General features: G+C 45.2%; 1 protein-coding gene across 2 annotated transcripts in view; it reads right to left on the bottom strand.

Annotated features, from left to right (window-relative positions):
* The window catches only part of col12a1a (collagen, type XII, alpha 1a), a 363,032-nt gene that overhangs the window by 242,139 nt on the left and 99,094 nt on the right, over window positions 1-21,799 (bottom strand). For both annotated transcript variants that reach the window (XM_069930690.1, XM_069930692.1), the window contains exons 15-16: window positions 18,864-19,056; window positions 6,549-6,673 (exon numbers count right to left, since the gene is read on the bottom strand). In XM_069930690.1, coding sequence (XP_069786791.1) covers window positions 6,549-6,673; window positions 18,864-19,056 — 318 coding nt within the window. The remainder of the gene's footprint in view (window positions 1-6,548; window positions 6,674-18,863; window positions 19,057-21,799) is intronic.

Here is a 21,799-nt window from a genome sequence, read left to right as displayed (position 1 = left end):
AGAGAAGTCGTGCGCAGTTAACCATGACAGGAGACACACCTGGAACAAGGCATCTTATTATCACCAGTTACCTTCTTGCTACACAAGGAGGAAAACAAAAATGTTTGGCAACAGCGCTTTGAATAAAGGCCCTAAATTATAGAGCAGACAGGGGCTATTCAGCCCATTGTGTCCACTCTGCTATCCCATCCTTTCTCCCATTCAGGACCCCTCCCCTGCCTTCTCCCCATGACCTTTGATACCCTATTCAGATAGATACCAATCTCCGTCTAAAATACACCCAACGACCTGGCCTCCCCAGCTGCCCGTGGGAGCAAATTCCAGAGTTTTAAATGGGCACCCTTCAATCCTGAAGTTGTATCCTCTGGTTTTTGACTCCCCAAATAACTTTTCCACTTCTACTCTGTCCAAAATGTTTCTATGAGGACCCCCCTCAGTTTATTGAACACCAAGGAGTACAGACCAAGAGCCGTCAAATGCTCCTCACGTGCTAATCCCTTCATTCCAGGAATCACTCTTGTGAATCTTCTCTGAACCCTCTCCAATGCCAACACATCCTTTCTTCAATAAGGAGCCCAAAACTGGACCCCGTCCTCCAAGTGAGGCCACACCCGTGCCTTATAAGACCCCGAAATCACATCCCTGCGCTTGTATCCCATTCCTCCAGATATGAACGCCAACATTGCATTCACCTTCTTCACCACCTGGACGTTAACCTTTAGAGGGTCCTGCACAAGGGCTCCCAAGTCCCTCCGCATTGTGAAATTCTCCCTTTTATTCCTTCGACCAAAGAGCATGACCGTACACTTTCCGACATTGTACTTCATTTGACACTACTTTGCCCGTTCTTCTCATCTATCAAAGTCTCTCTGCACCCTTTCTGTTTCCTCCTCAGTACTTGCCCCTCCACCTCTCTTTGTATCATCTGCAAAAATAGCCTCAAAGCCATTTATTCTGCCATCCAAATAACTAGCATGCAACGTCTACAAAAGTGGCCCCAACACTGACCCTTGCAGAACACCACTGGTAACCGGTAGCCAACCAGAATCGATATAATGATAAGAACATAAGAAATAGGAGCAGGAGCCGGCCCTTCGGCCCGTCGAACCTGCTCCGCCATCCGATGAGATCGTGGCTGATCTGATCATCGACTCAACTCCACCAACCTGCCTTTTCCCTATATCCCTTAATTCTTTTGTTTTTCTAACTGAACCTTAAATAGGTTTTAATGAAGTCGCTTCAACTGCTTCCCTGGGCAGAGAATTCCACAGATTCATGACTCTCTGGGGAAAATAAAAGCAGTTTTTCCTCATCTCTGTCTTAAATCTGCTCCCTTGAATCTTGAGGCCGTGTCCTCCAGATCAGGTCTCACCGACCAACTTTCCTGCAGATTATGCTCGTCTCTTCCCTGTAATTCCACCGGCCCTCATACGGTTCAGCAGGCTCGTGTGTGGCACCTTGTCAAAGGTCTTTTGAAAGTCCGAATTACAACATCCACTCTGTGTTCTTTGTCTAGCCTGTTTGTGGTTTCCTCAAAGAATTGCAGCTGGTTTGTCAGGCAAGATTTTCCCTTGAGGAAACCATGCTGGCTCTGCATTGATTAGCCTTAATATCCCAATTAAATAAAGTACATTCAAGCGATTAACTAATTTCTGCTTATTTGGAACAGAAAAATGTAATTGTTACTCCAATATAACAAGAATATTGTTGGATAAACAAATTACAGATGTTCTATTTCTTGAATGGTATACCTACGATTAAAATAATGTTAATATTTAACATTTAGAGTACTATTTCACAAGATCATAAGGCATAGGAGCAGAAGTAGGCCTGTTGGCCCGAGTCTGTCCGCCATTTATCACTCAGTCCTACTTCTCGCCATATCCCTCCATGCCCTGAGTTATCAGGTGCCTGTCAAGCTCGGCTTTAAATATACCCAGTGACCTCACTTCCACAGTCGCTTGTGGCAACAAGTTCCACAGCCACACGAGCCTCTGTGCTAAAGAAATGTTTTCGAACCTCTGCTTTATATTATAATATAACATAACATAACAATTACAGCACGGAAACAGGCCATTAGGCCCTTCTAGTCCGCACCGAACCAAACACCCCTTTCTAGTCCCACCTCCCTGCACAATGCCCATAACCCTCCATCTTCTTCTCATCCATAGACCTGTCCAACCTTTTCTTAAATAATACAATTGACTCCGCCGCCACTATTTCTCCCGGAAGCTCATTCCACACGGCTACCACTCTCTGAGTCAAGAAGTTCCCCCTCATGTTACCTCTAAACCTCTGCCCCTTAATTCTTAACTCATGTCCTCTTGTTTTAATCTTTCCTCCTCTTAACGGAAATAGTCTATCCACATCCACTCTGTCCATTGATCCTCTTTTATTTGGGCCTTGCCATTTTATTGTCTTAACAGCGTTACCAATACTGTAGATTTAGATCCCACTGTCTCTGCAGATGTTTACATGGGATCCAAAACTAGAATGCTGCAGGAACACTGAAATAAAAGTCTGAAAGAGTTATGATGTAGAAAAGCAACATCTCAACACCAGTCAATCAAATAATAAGGTTAACATCATCACACATTTTGTCAAAATTGCAGAATTAAGCAAAAGAGAGGTTTATCTGAAAAACACGCATAGATTTATTTCCAATCTTGGTCGATCTACCTGTGTAAAAATATTATACAAGTCCCTGCATCAAGAAAGCAAATACCAGCAAAAACACAGAAAAGGTGAAAGATATCTGACACCCAAAAACCACAGTAGGCGGGCAAGGTTTGCAAACGGTGTTTATTGGCATTGGCGGGCTGCGTGCGCCTGTGCGAACAGAATTTAATTTCAGGATTTGCCGAACTAAGGAAAATCCGCTCGGGCGCTGGCTTTGGACCAAGCGGCGGCTCCATGGCGATTTCGAGAAGAATCCATTCGCTGACGTTGCGAGCTCCTTCCACGCCTGTTAAGGTTCCTGCTTGAAATGGGCAAAATACTGTAAGCAACCACACACAGTTCGAGTTGACAAGAGAAAGGCAGCGGAAGGAGGGACAGAGGAGAATGGAAATCCTCTTCTAGAAAAATATCCAAAAGGGATATGTGAGGTAAACACACAATGTACATATTCATTACAGTCCCTGATCCTTCAGGTTTCTATAGCAACAGGTATTTTCCTTAACTCGTTTTAAATGGATGGGTGGCACGCCTGCACGGAAGTGAAACATGGGGATCTGCAAATGGGCCGATTGGTCATGCTTGCATTCATTTCAAAAGTAATGACAGAGAGAATGCTTGACAGGAGAGATAATGGAAACAGGATTAGGCAAAGTCTGCATGGATTTCCAACGGGGAAAATCCAGGCTTGAGAGATTCACCAGGGTCCGGGGCGGTATGGTTAGCCTGGCGGCAGGCGCAACAGTATTGCAGCACCAGCGACCCAGGTTCGAATCCTCGAATGCGAGCGGTTTTTCTGTTCTGCGGGGATTTGCTACGGGTGCTCTGGTTTTCTCCCACCCTCCAAAGAGCGTACGGCAGTTTGTAGGTGTGACTGGGCGGTACGGACTCGTGGGCCGGCCACCGTGCTGTATGTCCAAATAGAAAAATGTTAGCAATTAAATTTTGAGATGTATTATTTTTTAAGAATTAGCCGGTGGAACAGATAAGGGAGGATCAGTGGATGTGGTAACTTTGGGTTTGCAGAAAGCCTAGGCTCACATGAGCCATTACTCTCCACTATCCAAGTGAAAAGCATAGAGAGGGTTTCATTGTTTAATACAATGTCCTTAAACCTGAAATATTTTCTTCCCTGATGTGCAACATGTTCCCAGCATTTTCTGTTTGGATTCAGTGGTTGAGCAACTGGTGAAGTCTCATCGAACAGTGATATTCTTGCAGAGTTAAAACAGGGCTGAGAACTTCTGCTGGTCAAACTGTTAGCAGCAAAGATAAAGAGATATAACCCACGTTTCAAGTGACATTTGAGTGTTTTGGGTCTGGAATGCACAGGCAGGGCAAAGAGTGGAAACCAATCTACAGGGATCTGGATAGGTCTGTCTTCAGCATTTAATACACCACAGTAATAGGCCCTTCGGCCCACAAGCCCATGCCACCCAATTATACCCATTAACCAATTAACTTTGCACTTATTTCGAACATGGGAGTAAATTGGAGCGCCCAGAGGAAATCCGTGCAGATACAGGGAGAACATCAAACCTCCTTACAGACACCATTGGATTCGAACCCCAGATGCTGGCTCTGGTAACCGTGACAACTGGATACATTCCAAATAATTGAACTTTCCTCAGAGGAAAGTGTTTGCAACCCCGTGAGGAGAAGTAGGGAGAGTGGGGATAGCTGGATCAGTGCACACACGTGTGGGTGGGACTCAGCGGGCCGTGGAGCGCCCATGGAAAGCCACCGGCAGACAAAGTTAGGGGGCTGCACCCTTCATCGGAGATGCCAAAGAAGATGGCGGTGGAAGTAGGGGAGCAGCACGGGCTTTCTGATGCTAGGTGGATTCTAGTGGGAGGGGGACGAGAGCTGGGAGGTGATGGGGGGGAGGGGGAAGCGAGATGCTCTGTGACAAGAGGAGGGGAGGGATGGAGGAGCTGGAGGGAGGAAGGGGAGAGAGAAGGGAAAAGATCAGAGAGAGGAGGGGAAGGTGGTAAAATGGGGAAGGGCATTGCAGGTCAATATTGATACCATATGGTTGGAGACTACTGAGACAGAATATAAGGTGTTGTTCCTCCAATTTGCAAGCACCTCACTCTGGCAGGCCTTGCGACTATGGACAGGCATGTCAGAACGGCAATGGGATCATTGCCGATGACCTGGATTGTTCCAACAATAGCCAGCACTGATTCTACAGGCCAAGGGGATCCTGACATACCCTACACGGTGATCACCTTCAGGTGAGTCAGGGAGAAAAATGAAGAATGATACACCTAGGTTTCCGCACCTAGGGAAATGTTAAAGTTAGGTCTTTATTCCTTGGCGCGTAGAAGGCTAAGGGGGAAATTTGATAATGGTTTTAAAAATTTGGAGGGAGATCGATAGAGTGGGCGTGAATAGACTTTTTCTATCGAGGTTGGGGAGATTCAAACTAGAGGACATGAGATGTGAGTTGGGGAGCAAAAGCTGAGGTGCAACACAAGGGGAAGCTTCTTTACTCAGAGAGCGGGTGTGGAACGAGCTTCTGGTGGAGGCAGGGACAACATTATCTTTTAAGAAAAATTCCGATAACTATATGGATGGAAAGGGTATGGAGGGTTACGGGCAGAATGTAGGTCAGTGGGACTAGAAGAGTGTAAGAATTTTGGCACGGACTAGAAGGCCCGTGAGTGCCTGTTTCCACGCTGTAATTGTTAGATAGTTATAGATACTTTAATTTAGGTTTAACATCAATGCCAGAAATAAAAGATGAACAAGCAGAAGATAGAAGTGTGACAGGCAACCACAGATTTTAAGTTGAGTTGCAGGAATAGATTACTTGTTACAAGTTCTTGAGTTGAAAATTTAATATTTTCTTGTTGGTTTAGGATTGTGGAGAAATATTCTGATGCAGATAATTGAACTGAATGCAGAATTTAAATAAATGCACAACAGGATTAAAAGTCTGATTAAAATACACAAAGGTGCCGGAGAAACTCAGCAGGTCACCACAGCATCCATAGGAAGGGAAGAGCGACCAATATTTCAGGCCTGAGCCCTCCATCAAAAAAAGAGGAAAGCACCTGAATAAAAGGGTGAGGGGGTGGGGAGGGGGAGTGGAAAGAGGGGAGGAATAAGGGGCAGGGGGAGGAACACAGGCCAGAAGGTCAGAGGGGTGGCACAGTCGGCATAGCGGTCGTCACAGGCCCAGCGATCGGGACCGGGGTTCGAATCCCACACTGCCTGCAAGGAATTTGCACGTCATCCCCGTGTCTGTGTGGGTTTCAACCAGTGGAGGGGCTCTAGTTCCCTCCCACGGTTCGAAACATACCGGGGGTTGTGGGTCAATTGGGTGTAAATTGGGCGACACGGACTCGTGTTACTGTCTAAATTTAAATTTAGGTCACGGATTGATATAGATGAGAGGGTAGAAGAGAAAGTAAAGCTGAGAAGTGATGGGAGAGCATCGCTCTCTGGTAGGAGAAGGAAGGGAAGGGGGTGGGGAGCTAAAAGGAGGTGGAGGGGTGGGAAAACATGGGGGGTGGGGTTAACGGAAATCGGAGAAGTTAATGACGGCTGGTTGGAGAGGGCCTGGATGGAATACAAGGTGCTGTTCCTCCAATTCAGTCTGCAATCAGCCTGCCTGTTTTTGCTTGTACCCTAAAGAAAGGTCAGTCCTCCAATAGTCAGGACCCCTTTACTTGCTGTGGACACTGCGTGACCTGGTGATTTTCTCCAGCACTTTTGTGTATGGCATTTGATCCCAGCACCTGCAGGCTCTCTTGTTGAAAGACTGGATGCTCACTTTCCGTGCTGCACCGAACGCCTCACAAGTCCACTACTTGGGGAAGAGAAGAAGCGGCATTCAATCGCAAATTGGTCAATGAGCTGGTTACCTGGTGGTCCCAAAGGCATCTCCAAACTTTCATCAGAGAGGGTGGTTTGTTCTTCTCCCATCAATGGCAAACTCTCACCACCATCAAACATCCCAGAGACTGCCACTTTGTAGCTCGTGCCCGCCCTGCGAAATAAGCGACATCGTTATCACGTTGACTTCAAAGAATCAAAGGGAAAAACACAAAACTCTGCAGACACCTTTGATTCAAAGGATGGAAGACAGTCGGAATCTTTTCCCAAGCGCTAAGGCGGCACGCACTGAAGGTCGTGTGCTAGAGGTGAGGGGGAATTTTAACTCCAAGACACATCAGAGCAGAAAAAAGCCATTCAGCCCATCCAGTCTGCTCTGCCATTCTATCACGAGTTGATCCATTCTCCCACTCAGCCCAACTGCCCGGCCTTCTCCTCATAACCTTTGATCCCCTGGCTAATCAAGAATCTGTCAACCTCTGTTTTAAATTCGCCCGATGACCCGGCCTCCACAACTCCCTGTGGCAACAAATTCCACAGATTCACCATTCCCTGGCTGAAGAAATTCCTCCGTATCTCTGTTCAAAGTGGACGCCCTTCAATCCTGAAGTTGTGCCCTCTTGTCCTAGACTCTCCCACCTTGGGAAACAACTCTTCTGCATCAATTCACACCACGCCCTTCAACATTTGAAATCTTTTAATGAGATCCCCACTCATTCTCCTAAATTCAAAGGAATGCTGGCTGAGAACTGCCAAACACTCCTCATATGATAACCCTTTCATTCCCGGAATCTCCGTTGAACCTTCACCAATGAGGAGCCCAAAACTGCTCGCAATGCTCCGAGTGAGATCTCACCAGTGCCTTAGAAAGCCTGAGGATCACGTCCCTGCTCGTTGAGGGAGATGCGCGAGCCAGGTTCCTCGGAGGGGGTTGAAGCAGGTACGTTGGTAGAGGCACCTAGACAGGCACGGGAATATGAAGAGGGAGGGAGGGATACGGATTAACATGTGGGCCGAAAGGCCTGATTTTGTGCTGTTTGACACAAACGTACTGCAGAAACTCAGCTCACCTTGTTCCTCACTTTTCACTCATTTTTTATTTTTAAATATTACATTAACGCAATTGTAATTTATAGCAATTTGTGCGCCTATAACGCACAATACTTCGCCCCCAAAACAACAAATTTTGTGACAGAGTTCATGATTCTGAATTTGGACAGGTGCACGGATGGGAGAGGTGTGGAGGGCTCTGGACTGGGTGCAGGTCAGTGGGAATAGGCATAAAAATGGTTCAGCACAGACGAGGAGGGCCGAGGGGCCTGTTCCTGTGATGTAATGTAATTATGGCATGTGAAGTTAAGAATAACTAAGCTTTTCCTGAGACTCTGATCCCCCCCCCCCCCCCCCCCCACCCCCCCGTCCCCGACATCAAAATCATTCTCCCTGCATTGAACGGGTCTGGTTCATTCAGAGTGCTGTAGACCTCTGGCAGGACTCACAGAGATTTCAGGCAAGAGATTTCAAAAGAAAACAGGTGCTACAGTAACGGAGCGCTGCTGCTAGGGTGGACCTCAGAGGAGCAGAGAGCAGGGACACAGCACTGCTGCGCAGGGTCCTACCACCAGGTTCCAGTAGCAATGGCTCTGTACAGGCTTCAACTGCCCTGTTAAAGGAGCAGGCTTTGGGATTTGAGTCCAAGATGGGAGCTTCTACCCAATTAATTGGCCTCCAGGGACATCTGTGGCAACAAATTCTACAGATTCACCACCATCTGGCTTTGATTGAAAAAATGTTCTAAACAAGTGCAAAATCACAGAGAGAAAATGCTCAGAAACTAACCATTCAGCTCTGATTCTGTCCTGATCATCAACCGTCAATTTACAATTAGCCCCATTTTGTATTTTCCTCAATCCACATTCTACAACTCACGTGACCAACGACAAAGTTCTTAACCGTGTGGAGGAACGGGGACCTTGGGGTCCAGGCCCATAGATCCTTCAAGGCTCCACGCATGTTGATAGGGTAGCTAAGACGTTCAAGGCAAGGTTACCCCTCTTTAAAAATCTGGTTAGGGCAATCTTGGAACATTGTATTCAGTTCAGATCACCTCATTACAGGAAGGAGGTGGAAGCTTTAGAGAGGGGGACATTGTACCAGAATGTTGCCTAGACTGGAGAATGTCTTAGGGAGCAAGGTTGACTAGGGTCATTCTCTTTGGAAGGTTGGAGGACAAGAGGTGACCTAATAGAGGTATATAAGATTATGAGGGGCTAAATGGGTGGACAGCCGGCACTTTTTCCCTGGGGCGATAATAGCAAACACCAAAGGATATCTGTTGAAAAGTGAGTGAAGGAAAGTTTAAGGGAGGCATCAGGGGTATGGTTTTTTTTACATGAAGAGTAATGGGGGCCATGGGTGGTGGTGAACACTGGTACAACAGGGACATGGATGTAAGAAAGATAGAGGGCTATGGGTGTGAGGGAGCGAAGGGTTAGATTGTTGTGGCATAGGTTTACATGGATTGGCACCACATTGTGGGCTGAAGGGCCTGTACGCTGCTGAGGTGTTCTACATCCTCTGCTCTATGTTCTAACTCACCTACACACAATAGAGCAATTTACAACGGAGAACTAACCGATCACCCCACATGTCACTGGAACACAGGAGGAAGCGAAACACTGGGAGGAACCCTCGCTGGTTAAATTTAGGTTTTTTTTAAATTTCGACAGACATAAATTTTAAATTTAGATCTACAGCACGGTAACAGTTCATTTTGGCCCACAAGCCCGTGCCATCCAATTACCGGAGCCCCCGGGGAAACCCGGAACAGTCACGGGGAGAATGTGCAAACTCCTTACAGACAGTGCAGGATTCGAACCCCGGGCCCGATCCCCAGCGCTGCGCCAACCATGCCGCCCGTCGCAGGGAGAACATTAATACTCCACACAGACAGCTGGCACAATCAGGGTCAAACCCAGGCCTCCAGAGCTGTGAAGCAGGCAGCTCCACTGTGTCAAACACATTAGCGGAAAGCCAGTATATAATTGCACCCAAGGGAAGTGATTAAATTCGAGAGTAACTTGAGGTGAAATAATATTTAAAGGATATAGCAAAGACGTATAACGTAGAAAAAACAGTTATGTCATAGCTTAATGGAAAACAGCTAAAGACATTTCCTTTGGTATAAGCAGAGGACAGCTCCATTACTGGAATATCTTGCAGGCCTCAATCTGGCTTGGGAGAACTGAACAATGTGTGAGCTGTTGAGTCAGCTGCGATGAAATATCAGGCCCTCGTGCTCAGGTGGATTGTAAACCAATGCCTGGCACAGAGGCAGCTTGGTCGAGCAGAGCATAATGAGAAGAAGATGTGAGGTGCAGAGAGTAATGCAAAGCAGCCACTGCAGAGGTCAAGTTGGCTCAATTCTTTCATCACAGCCATTCACTCCAAATCAGTGCTAATAATCTTCCTTGGTTACAGTCCATCACTGCTGTCCTTCATTTTACCTAATGTGAAATGAACTGCAAAACCTGCTTCATTTTCAGAAAACAACTTCATAGTAAAATGACTTTCAACGCTGGAATTGCAACAAGCTGGATAAACTGCCTAAACTACCATGCCACACTCGAGCAGCTCTGTCTTTCGAACGTCACTCAAGGTTGGTAAATTTGAGAGGAGATTTACCAGGATACTTGCCTGGATTGGAAAATAAGTCTTATCGGGGAAGGATGGCAGAGCTAGAACTTTTGAGAACTGAGAAGGGTGTGGGGTGACTTAATAGAAGTCGACAAGATTATGAGGTAGACACCCAGCACCTTTCTCCCTGGGCGAGAGCAGCAAGCCCCAGAGGATATCTGTACAACGTGAAGGTAGGAAGGTTTAGGGGAGGCATAAGACGCAGGAGCAGAAATAGGCCATCGAGTCTGCCCCGCCATTTAATCACGTGTTGTTCCATTCTCCCACTCGGCCCCATTGCCCGGCCTTCTCCCATAACCTTTGATGCCCTGGCTAATCAAGAACATATCAACCTCTCCCTTAAGTACACCTAATGATATGGCCTTTACAACCACCTGTAGTAAATAATTCCACAGATTTACCACCCTCTTGCTGAAGAAATTCCTACACATTTCTGTTCCAAATGGGCCTGTGAGTCTGATGTCGGTGGTGGGTAAATTAATGGAGAGTGATCCTGGAGATGGTATATACAATTATTTGGAAAGACAGGGACTGATTCGGAGTAGTCAACATGGTTTTGTACATGGTAGATCTTGTCTAACAAATCTTGTAGAATTTTTTGAGGAGATTATTAAGAAGGTTGATGAGGGGAAGGTGGTGGATGTTGTCTATATGGACTTTAGTAAGGCCTTTGACAAGGTTCCACATAAGAGGGAAGGTTCAAGCATTAGGTATTAATGTTGAAGTAATTAAATAGATTCAACAATGATTGGATGGGAGATGCCAGAGAGTAGTGGTAGAAAATTGTTGATCATATTGGAGGCCAATAACTAGTGGAGTACCTCAGAGATCAGTACTGAATCCACTGTTGTTTGTCATATATAATTAATGATTGAGATGATGGGGTGGTAAATTGGATTAGTAAGTATGCAGATGATATGAAGATTGGTGATGTTGTGGACAGCGAAGAAGGTTATCAAAGCTTGCAGTGGGATATAGGCCAGTTAGAAGAGTGGGCTGAATGATGGAAGATGGTGTTTAATACTATTAAATGTGAGGTGCTACATCTTGGTAGGACTAATCAGCAAGGGTCATACACGTTGAATGGTAGACAATTGAGGAGTGCAGAAGAATAAAGGGATTTAGGAATTCTGGTACATGATTCCCCTGAAAGTCAAGTCACATGTAGATAGGGTGGTGAAGAACGTTTTTGGTATGTTGGCCTTCATAAATCAAAGTACTGAATACAGGAGTTGGGATGTTATGTTGAAGTTGTATAACGCATTGATGAGGCCAAATTTGGAATATTGGGTGTAGTTTGGTCCCTGAATTATAGGAAGGATATAAACCATATAGAGAGAGTACAGAGGAGGTTTACGAGAATGTCGCCTGGGTTTCAGGGTTTGAATTACAGGGAAAGGTTGAGCAGGCTGGGACTTTATTCCCTGGAGCGTAGAAGATTGAGGGGTGATTTGATCGAGGTATTTAAAATTATGAGGGGGACAGATAGTCAATGTGGACAGGCTTTTTCCATTGAGAGTGGGGGAGATTCAAACAAGAGGGCATGGATTGAGATTGAAGTGAAAAAAGTTTAGGGGAAACATGAGGGGAATTTCTTCACTCAGAGGGTGGTAGGAGTGTGGAATGAGCTTCTGGCCAAATTGCAGGCTCAATTTTAATATTTAAGGAAAAGTTGGATAGGTATATGGACAAGAGAGGTGTTGATGGTTATGGGCCGGGTGTGAGTCAATGGGACTAGGTAGGAGAAAGTGCTCAGGAGGACCAAACTGACCTGTTTCTGTGATGTAATTGTTCTATATGATTGTATGGCCACCCTTCCATCTGAAGTTACACCCCCTTGTCTTAGACTCTCCCACCATGGGAAACAACCTTTCTACATCTACTCTGTCTATGCCCTTCAACATTCAAAATATTTCAATGAGATTCCGCCCCCCCCCCAACCCCCAATCTCCTAAATTCCAACAAAATCATGAGTAGATCCAGAGTATGATTTTTACCAAATGTTGTGGGTACTTTGCTTGGGATGGTGGTGGAGGCTGGAACATGAGGGGCATTTAAGAGACACTTGGACAGGTACATGGATGAAAGAAAAATAGAGGGTGACGAGGTAGGGTTTTTTTTTTAGGTATAAAGTTAAGGTAAAGTTTCCATTATTGTCACATAATCCGACATCTAGAATGAAACATCCATGAAATTCTCTATCTTTTTCTACCATAAGTAAGACAGAGAGTCGCCATTCTATCCTGCGCCCCTCACAGAAACGAAGCCCCAGCAAGGAACGAACTCGTGACCCTGATTTATAAGACCAGGGCTCTAACCACTGAACTATGGGAAGTATGCCCAGATTTCACCATCAAGACTGTTCTTTGCTCGAGCTAAGTCCCAGTTTTGGATCCTGAACTTTTAGAAGAATTTTTTTAAAAAACAAAAAGCTTGAAGATTTAAAGACCGGCGGAAATAAACAAAAGTCACGGATGGTCCTGGGCAAAAGAATTAATGTAATTAAAGGCAGATCTTACTTGCAATCGGGAAAGAGCCATTTGATCTCCCACATCACTTTCAATTTCCAAACACAAAAAAAAAACCATTTTATTAAGAAAGGGACATTAAGCTTTCCACAAAATAATTCAAAAGAAATAATCCTCTTGATGAATTCAAGTAGGCTTAAATGTGGAATAATGACCCTGCAGAGTGTGGGCTGAATCAAAATTTGTTCAATGTGTGATATGTGGAACCATAGATGCCTGGGAGCGTGGCAGATGCAAACTCATGGAGGGTTTCAAATGTTTTACATCAAGTAATAGATGGCTGGGAGGAAATTAGTTGGAATCCAATCAGGAACTGAGATGGTTTATTTATCCATTTGGGTAATGGATGCTTGGAAACTGGGTCCCACAGATCCAGAACTAATAGATGAGAGCAATTTCAGTGTGACATGTTTACATGGACAGTTTATATTATAAATCCAGACACTGGAATTTTAATGAAAATATTAAAATGATTTCAACGTGGTTCGCTATTTCCCCATGAATTCCCTGCAGCAGAAAGCTGTGGAAATTTCGGAAGAAACAAGAGTCAACAGTGCTCGTGGTTATTTTCCAGAAAATGTTTGGCTCTTGAAGCAGGAGTGCAAGGGAATAGAAGTCACGTGGTAGCAATATCAAACTTTGGTCAGGCCACTCTCATAGATATTGTGGGCAATTCTGGACACTGCTCCCCCCCTCACTTCCAGTTTACAGGGAGGATCCAGAGGTTTATTAGTGAGACCTGGTTACAGGAGAGTCAGGACTGACAACTAAATATTCCCAAATACAAATGTTTTAGATGTGATAGAATAGGGGGTAAAAAAGGGGGAGGAGTTGCTCTGCTTGTGAAGGAGGACATTACTGCCGTGAGGTGGCAGGATGGTTTGGAGGGATCGTCCACTGAGGCTGTTTGGGTGGAATTGAGGGCTGGAGGAGGCATGAGGCCACTAATAGGAGTGTATTATAGACCACCAAATGGGCCAAGAAAATTGGAAGAACAAAGTTGTAAGGAGATAGCATATATGTGTAATAAACATAAAGTAGTGATCATGGGAGATTTTAACTTCCCTCACATTGATTGGAATACCCATACAGTAAGAGGGCTGATGGGCTAGAGTTTGTCAAATGTGTACAAGATAGTTTTCTTAATCAATACGTAGAGGAACTGACTCGGGACGGTGTAATACTGGATCTCCTGTTAGGGAACGAGATAGGTCAGATGTCTGAGGTTAATGTTGGAGAACAAATTGGGCCTAGTGATCACAACTCTATTAGTTTTAGGGTATTTTTAGGGAAGAGCAAAGAAGGGCCTAAAGTTGAGGTTCTGGATTGGAGAAGAGCAAATTTCGAAGGAATAAGAAGGGATTTGGGAAGTATTGAGTGGGACAGGATATTTTCAGGTAAGTATGTTAATGAAAAATGGAGGATATTCAAAAAAGAAATTTTGAGGGTACAGAGTAGTTATGTCCCAGTGTGGATCAAAGGAAAGGCTGGAAGTCATAGGGAGGCTTAGTTTTCGAGGAATATTGGAAATTTGGTTAGGAGAAAAAGGGAGGTGTACAAGAGGTATAAAGAGCAGGGTGATGAGAAATTGAAAGAGAACTACAAGGAGTGTAGAAAAAATCTTAAGAAAGAAATTAGAAAGGCCAAAAAGAGGCACAAAGAGGCTTTGACAGACAGAGTAAAAATAAATCCAAAGGGTTTCTATAGGTATATTAAAAGTAAAAGATTAGTGAGAGATAGAATTGGACCCCTTGTAGATAGCGAGGATAGGCTGAGTGAGAAGTCAGAGGAGATGGGGGAAATTTTAAATGATTGCTTTGCCTCGGTATTCACTAGGGAAAAAAATATTGAACCAGCTGGAGTAAAGAAAAATAGTGGGGAGGTCATGAATCATATAAGGATAACCGAGGAGGTAGTGATGGCTGTGTTGAAAAAGATAAAGGTGGATAAATCTCTGGGTCCGGACAAAATATTCCCAAGGACACTCTGGGAGGCTTGTGGTCAGATAGTGGGGCCATTAACAGAGATATTTAGGATGTCACTGGTCATGGGGGTAGTGCCAGAGGATTGGAGGGTGGCTCATGTTGTTCCGCTGTTTAAGAAAGGGTCCAAATGTAAGCCTGGAAATTATAGACCTGTGGGCAAGTTGATGGAAAGTGTTCTGAGGGATGGCATTTACAAATATTTGGAAGAACAGGGATTGAAAGGTAGTAGTCAGCATGGTTTTGTCAGGGGGTAGATCATGCTTAACAAACCTTATAGAGTTTTTCGAGGGGGGTAACAAAAAAGATTGATGAAGGGTTTTTTTTTAGATATAAAGTTAAGGTAAAGTTTCCATTACTGTCACATAATCCGACATCTAGAATGAAACATCCATGAAATTCTTTATCTTTGTCTACCATAAGTAAGACAGAGAGTCGCCATTCTATCCTGCGCCCCTCACAGAAACGAAGCCCCAACAAGGAACGAACTCGTGACCCTGATTTATAAGACCAGTGCTCTAACCACTAACTAGTCCATGCTGTGGATGTTGTCTATTTAGACTTTAGTAAAGCTTTTGACAAAGTTCCCCACAGGAGGTTAGGAAAAAAGGTGGAGGCATTAGGTATAAATGAGGAGGTAGTGAAATGGATTCAGCAATGGTTGGATGGGAGATGTCAGAGAGTAGCGGTAGAAAATTGTTTGTCCAATTGGAGGCCAGTGACTAGTGGAGTTCCTCAGGTCCTGGGTCCACTATTGTTTGTTATATATATTAACGATCTGGAAGTAGGGGTGGAGAATTGGATAAGCAAGTTTGCGGATGATACAAAGATTGGTGGTGTTGTGGACAGTGAGGAATATTACCATAGCTTAAAAAGAGAGATAGGAAAGCTAGAGGAGTGGGCTGAGAAATGGCTGATGGAATTTAATACAGATAAGTGTGAAGTGTGGCATTTTGGAAAGGCAAATCTAAATAGGTCATATACATTGAATGGTAGACAATTGAGGAGTGCAGAGCAACAAAGGGATTTAGGAGTTGTGGTAAATAGTACCCTCAAGGCTGATACTCAGGTAGATGGTGTGGTGAAGAAGGCATTTGGAATGTTGGCCTTCATAAATCGGAGTATTGAATTCAAGAGTAGGGAGGTTATGATGAAATTGTACAAAGCATTGGTGAGGCCAAATTTGGAGAATTGTGAGCAGTTTTGGTCACCAAACTACAGGTATCAATAAGATAGAAAGAGCACAGAGAAGATTTATGCAGACTTCAGGAACTCAATTACAGGGAAAGGTTAAACAAATTGGGATTTTATTCCCTGGAGCATAGAAGTATGAGGGGAGATTTGATCAAGGTATTTAAAATTATGAAGGGAATGGACAGAATAAATGTAGGTTGGCTTTTTCCACTGAGGGTGGATGAGATACAAAGCAGAGGATATTGGTTATGGGTGAAAAGGGAAAAGTTTAGGGGGAACATGAGAGGGAACTTTTTCACGGAGATAGTGGGAGTATGCAACGAGCTGGCAGCTGAAGTGGTGAATGCAGGCTCAATGCTAACATTTACGAAGAAATTGGATAGGTACATCGATGGGAGAGGTGTGGAGGGCGATGGACTGTGTGCAGGTCAGTGGGACTAGGCAAAAAAAAGGTTAAGCACCAATTAGAAGGGCTGAAGGAGCCTGTTTCTGTGCTGTAGTGTTCAATGTTTCTATGGTCACACACTACAGGACATACATTTAAAGTTGTGGGCGTGGAGGGGGGAGTTTGAAGGAGATGTTCGAGGCAAGACTTTTACACAGACTGCCAGGTGTAATAGTGGAACCAGATCAGTCGGTAGCATTTAAAGAGGCTTCATGACAGACACATGAATATGAAGGGGGTTGAGGGGTATGATATTGAGCAGACAGCAGTGTTTTTGGTGAATTTTGGCATTATGTTCAGCCAGACATCGTGGGCTGAAGGGCCTGTCCCTCTGCTGAATAGTTCCAGGAAAGATAGTTTGCTTGTGGCTTTAAGATAGGGACCAAACTAAATGACTTGGTCTAATTGTTCCACGGCTGTGCATTGCTTTGCCTAAAGTTTCGATGAATTTAGGAGAATGAGAGGGGAATCTCATTGAAACATTTTGAAAGGTATGGACATAGTAGATGTAGGAGGTTGTTTACCAAGGTGGAAGAGTCTAGGGCAAGAGGGCACAACTTCAGGGTTGAAGGGCGTCTGCTTAGAACAGAAATGAGGAGGAATTTCTTCTGCCAGAGGGCGGTGAATCTGTGGACTTTGTTACCACAGGCAGTTGTGGAAGCCAAGTCATTGGGTGCATTTGAGACAGAGACTGATAGATTATTGATTATCCAGGGCATTAAAGGTTAGGAGGAGAAAGCCAGGCAGTGGGGCTGAGTGGGGGGATTGGGTCAGCTCACGATTGAGTGACGGGACAGATGCGATGGGCTGAACAGCTTATTTCTGCACCTATATCTTATGGAGACTTGGGGAGAGTCATTAGATGTGACTGTTTGAGATACAAAATTGGGCAACTTCAATGTTCAGATCCCTGTTTGCATTTTAAAGGTCTCAATGGCTTGAAGTGTCAGGAGCTCTTCCTGTTCAGCTGACACAGATTACCAGTGAGTCATTCCGTACCATTTTTCATCCTGAGGGCAATCTTTTATTATTCCAGAGTCAACCCACAACAATCCTCAATAGCATAATGGAGCAAGAATAGGCCATGCTGCCCTCATTCCTGTATACCACTCAGTCCTCCCCTCAATTCCACAGTCTTCCAAAATTCATCTCAATCCTCTATAGAAACCTCAAATAATCTAATAATTTTCAAATAGTCACAGAGCGAACTTGCTAAGCCACTGCAAAAAAAAACACTCTGGAGGATCTGTGGGTCTGAGTGGCATCTTTTTACACATACTGGTTCCCGCCCCTGATACTGCAACCCTTTTCCCTCCAAGATCCCTAATAAAGCTGGTATCGCCCAATCCCCTCCCTCAGTACTGTCTTGGAATCGGGCCAACAGCATGGAAGCTATGCCTGTAAGTTTATAGTGATTAAAGCCTACTAACCTCCAGGCCTGTTGGCTCTAATTGATAGTGTGACAATCATACAGCACGGTAACAGCCCATTCTGACCCATGAGTCCGCACTGCCCAACTTACATCCAATTAACCTACACCCCTGGTACGCTTGGAGCGGTGGGAGGAATCCAAAGCCCCCGGGGAAAACCCACGCAGACACGGGAGAATGTCCAACCTCCTTACAGACGGCGCCGGATTCAAACCCCGGTCCCGATCACTGGCAGTGTAAAAGCATTGTGCTGACCATGTCGCCCTCATCGGTGGGGAGGGAAGGAATTGTCGACATTTCACACTGACTCCCTGCTTTGGACCTTTGACATCTGAAGCTCATCCATTCGCAAGCAATAATATCAATGCCTCCAGTTTCAGAGACTTATGGAGACACACAAGGGTGCAGTAGCTTCTGGCCCACAAACCCGTGATGTCCAGTTGTGACCAATGAACCTACTAACCCCGCACATCTTTGGAACGTGGGAAGCAACCCCTCCGGTTACGGGAAGAATGTGCAAACACCTCACAGAACTTGAACCAAAATGGAGCTCATGATTAAACCCATTTGAATCTCTTTGGGACATTTTTTTAAGTCTGTCATTCTCCTGAGGTTTGGATCTCAAATGCGTCAATGCAGAGATGGGAAGAGGAGATCAATGCTTCTCATGGAGAGAGAAGATCAATCAACATTGGATGGTCATGACTAAAGTTTATCAATAAGAGCTTCCAAAGAAAAATAGGGCATGGAATTACAGTAAAATCCCTGTTATCCAGAATGCAATAGACAGCCTCAAGTGGCCGGCAAAAAAAAAACTGCAGAAAATAAAAGGGTAAAACATATACAAAAGTTTAATGTTACCGCACCTTGACGTTAGTTCTCCGTTCACCCAACATGCAGTCTCAAGCAACTGGAAAATTCCCCTATCCCGCATCTAATAATCCCTGTACTTGGAGATTTACTGTATCTCAAACAGTAAAAACCAATTTCTTGAATTATAAACCAATGGGATTGTTCAAACACGTTCAGAGGCTGTGCACTGATTAAAAAGTAATTATATCGGTTTTACCTCAACTCTTCCAGGACCACAGTTGTGTCGTATGGTCCTACGATCAGTTCTCCCAATTGCTCCTCTCGTCCCCTTGGGTGGTAGATGACTTTATAGCCTTTAACCTCGCCTGGAGAAGGCTCCCATGTCACTCTGAAGCTTGTTTTAGCTGCATCCGAGGTCTGTAGGTTTTGAGGAGGTTTGTATTGTGAGGCTGAGGGGAAGAAAATTAAATGACAGCTGAGATGGCAACACATGTGGTCAATGCAGAGAAATACAGTATATGAAAATATCCACCAATACCCCTGAGGGTAAAGCCCTCCAAAAGATAGTGCACACAGCCCAGAACACAACAGGAAAAATCCTTCCCACTATCGAGTACATCTACGGGGAACGCTGCCGTCGGAGAGCAGCAGCGATCATCGAGGATCTGCGCCACCCAGCACACGCTCTATTCTCGCTGCTGCCGTCAGGAAAGAGTGTCAGTGCCACAAGACCCTCCCCACCATCGGGAAAGCTGCCGTCGGAGAGCAGCAGCGATCATCAAGGATCCGCGCCACCCAGCACACGGTCTATTCTCACTGCTGCCATCAGGAAAGAGGTGTCGGTGGCACAAGACTCGCACCCACCAGGTTTGGGAACAGCTGCTCTTCCTCCACCACCAGACTCCTCAATGACAAACTCAATCACGGACTCGTTTAAGGGCCCTGAATTGTGCACTTTATTGATTTTATTTTTTATTTTTTTTGTATTGCACCGTCAGCTTGTTTACATTCATTATCTGTTTGGTTGTTTGGTAGGGCAAAAATGAGGGAATGAGGGAAGATTTGATAGAGGTTTACAAAATTTGGGGGGTATAGACAGAGTAAATGTGAGAAGCCTCTTTCCACTTAGATTAGGAGAGATAAATACGAGAGGGCTTGGCTTTAGGGTGAAAGGGGAAAGGTTTAGGGGGAACATCACCAGGAACGTCTTCAATCAGAGAGTAGAGGGAGCATGGAACAAGCTGCCATCTGATGTGGTAAATGCGGGTTCACTCTCAAATTTTAAGAATAAATTGGATAGATAACATGGATGTGAGAGGTCTGGAGGGTTATGGACTGGGTGCAGGTCAGTGGGACTAGCAGAATGATATTTCAGCACAGGCTAGAAGGGCAGAATGGCTTGTTTACCGTGATCTAGTGTTCTATGGTTCTATGTTTACATTTCTGTATTTGTTTACATGTTTTACACTGTGTAGAGTTTTTTGTACACTACCAATTCGTGGTAATTCTGCCTGGCCTCCAGGACAAAGAATCTCGGGGTTGTATGTGATGTCATGTATGTACTCTGACAATAAATCTGAAATCTGGGAAACCTAATAAAGGCTTAACCAATTACATGTGAGAGGCGGCAAATGCTGGAGCAAAATTCAATCCACAGAAGGAACTCAGAAGGTCAAGCAAAAATGGTCAAAGTTTTATGTCAGAATCCTTCATCAGGATATAAATCAAAAACCTACTGAACACAATACAGCATCAAAAAAAATGCGAATTTCTCATTCAAGAGAATGAGAATAGGGCAGCCCTGTTAGCGTAGCGGTTAATGCAATGGCCTTATTGCACCAGCGATCGTGACCGGGGTTCGAATCCTGGGCTGTCTGGAAGGAGTTTGTACATTATCCCCATGTCTGCATCGGTTTTCCACGGGGGGTTCAGTTTCCTCCCTCCATCAGAAACGTACCGGGGGTTGTAGGTTAACTGGGTGTAAATTAGGCAGCTCAGAATCGTGGGCGGAAATGGCCTCTTACCACGCAGTATGTTGAAATGTTGGGTGGAACTTCACGCAGAGAGCGGTGGGAGTGTGCAGCGAGCTGGCAGCTGTAGTGGTGAACACAAGCTCAATTTTGTCATTTAAGAAAATTTGGAGGGGAACATGGCTGCAGTCCAGATGCAGATCATTGGAACGAGACAGAATAATATACCAGCACAGACTAGATGGGCTGAAAGATGTGTCTCTGTGCTGTAGCATTCTATGGTTCGAATGGCATTCTTAACTTCCAAAAGCAGGTCAAAGCCAAAAATGTGATTGAAGTCATTTTTTCCATTGCAATCTAGGAGAAAAGCCGGCTGTTGACGAAGGGATCCTGTAAGTTCTTGGCTTTAGCCTTGATGAAGGGTTCTGGCCTGAAACGTCAACCAGACTGATGCACCGTCAATAACTCCAAAAGACCCAAGTTGAACGAACTGAGAGACTTTTGTTAGCTTTAGAACAAAGGCACGTCCATGCTGCTCGACTGTTCTGCACTGGGCAGGGGGCTACGGAGCCTGTGGGACGAGCCAGAGGTACAGTTGGCCAGAGGGCGTGCCCAAACAGACAAGCCTACACATGCAGTGGTTTACCACATTCACCCCTTGTTATTTTTTAAAGATTTCGGCAGGGTGAATTGGTGATGATACAGTTACAAATTAAATCTATCAGGTGGTCTGGTTTTTCGCTGTGACCGTCGTAATTCGGGCTGCGATTGCTGCACAGTGGTGGGGTCCTGGGCAGTCTGGGGCGCCTGCGTGCAATCGTCGGCATTGGTCTGGTGGGTAGGCAATGACGAGTCTGGCATGTCCTCTGTTGGGGGTGAGGTAATGCCTTGGCCCTGCTGCATCTTGGGTGGGTAAGGGTGAGGGGGGGTGTTGAGTGATCAGTGGAGGTCCCTTGAGGGCGCCAGATCCCTAACGGAGAGAGTGTACTCATGTCCATCAGGCTACGACACATAGGCATATTGAGGGTTGGTGTAGAGGAGGTTTACCCTTTCGACCAGAAGGTCGGACTTATGGCTCCAGAGTAGGAACATCAGCCACACTGGCAGCGTGGTCCCTGACGCAGGTTTCCTGGGAAAGGAAAACATGTTCATGCGGTGTGGCATTCATGGAGTGGAGCGCCTCTGGGAGGACCTCTTGCCAACAGGAGACTGGAAGGCCCCT

This window comes from Narcine bancroftii, chromosome 4, assembly GCF_036971445.1.
Source record: "Narcine bancroftii isolate sNarBan1 chromosome 4, sNarBan1.hap1, whole genome shotgun sequence".
NCBI lineage: Eukaryota > Metazoa > Chordata > Chondrichthyes > Torpediniformes > Narcinidae > Narcine > Narcine bancroftii.
The sequence above is the reverse complement of the archived record's forward strand: the minus strand, read 5'-3'. Positions and strand labels throughout refer to the sequence as shown.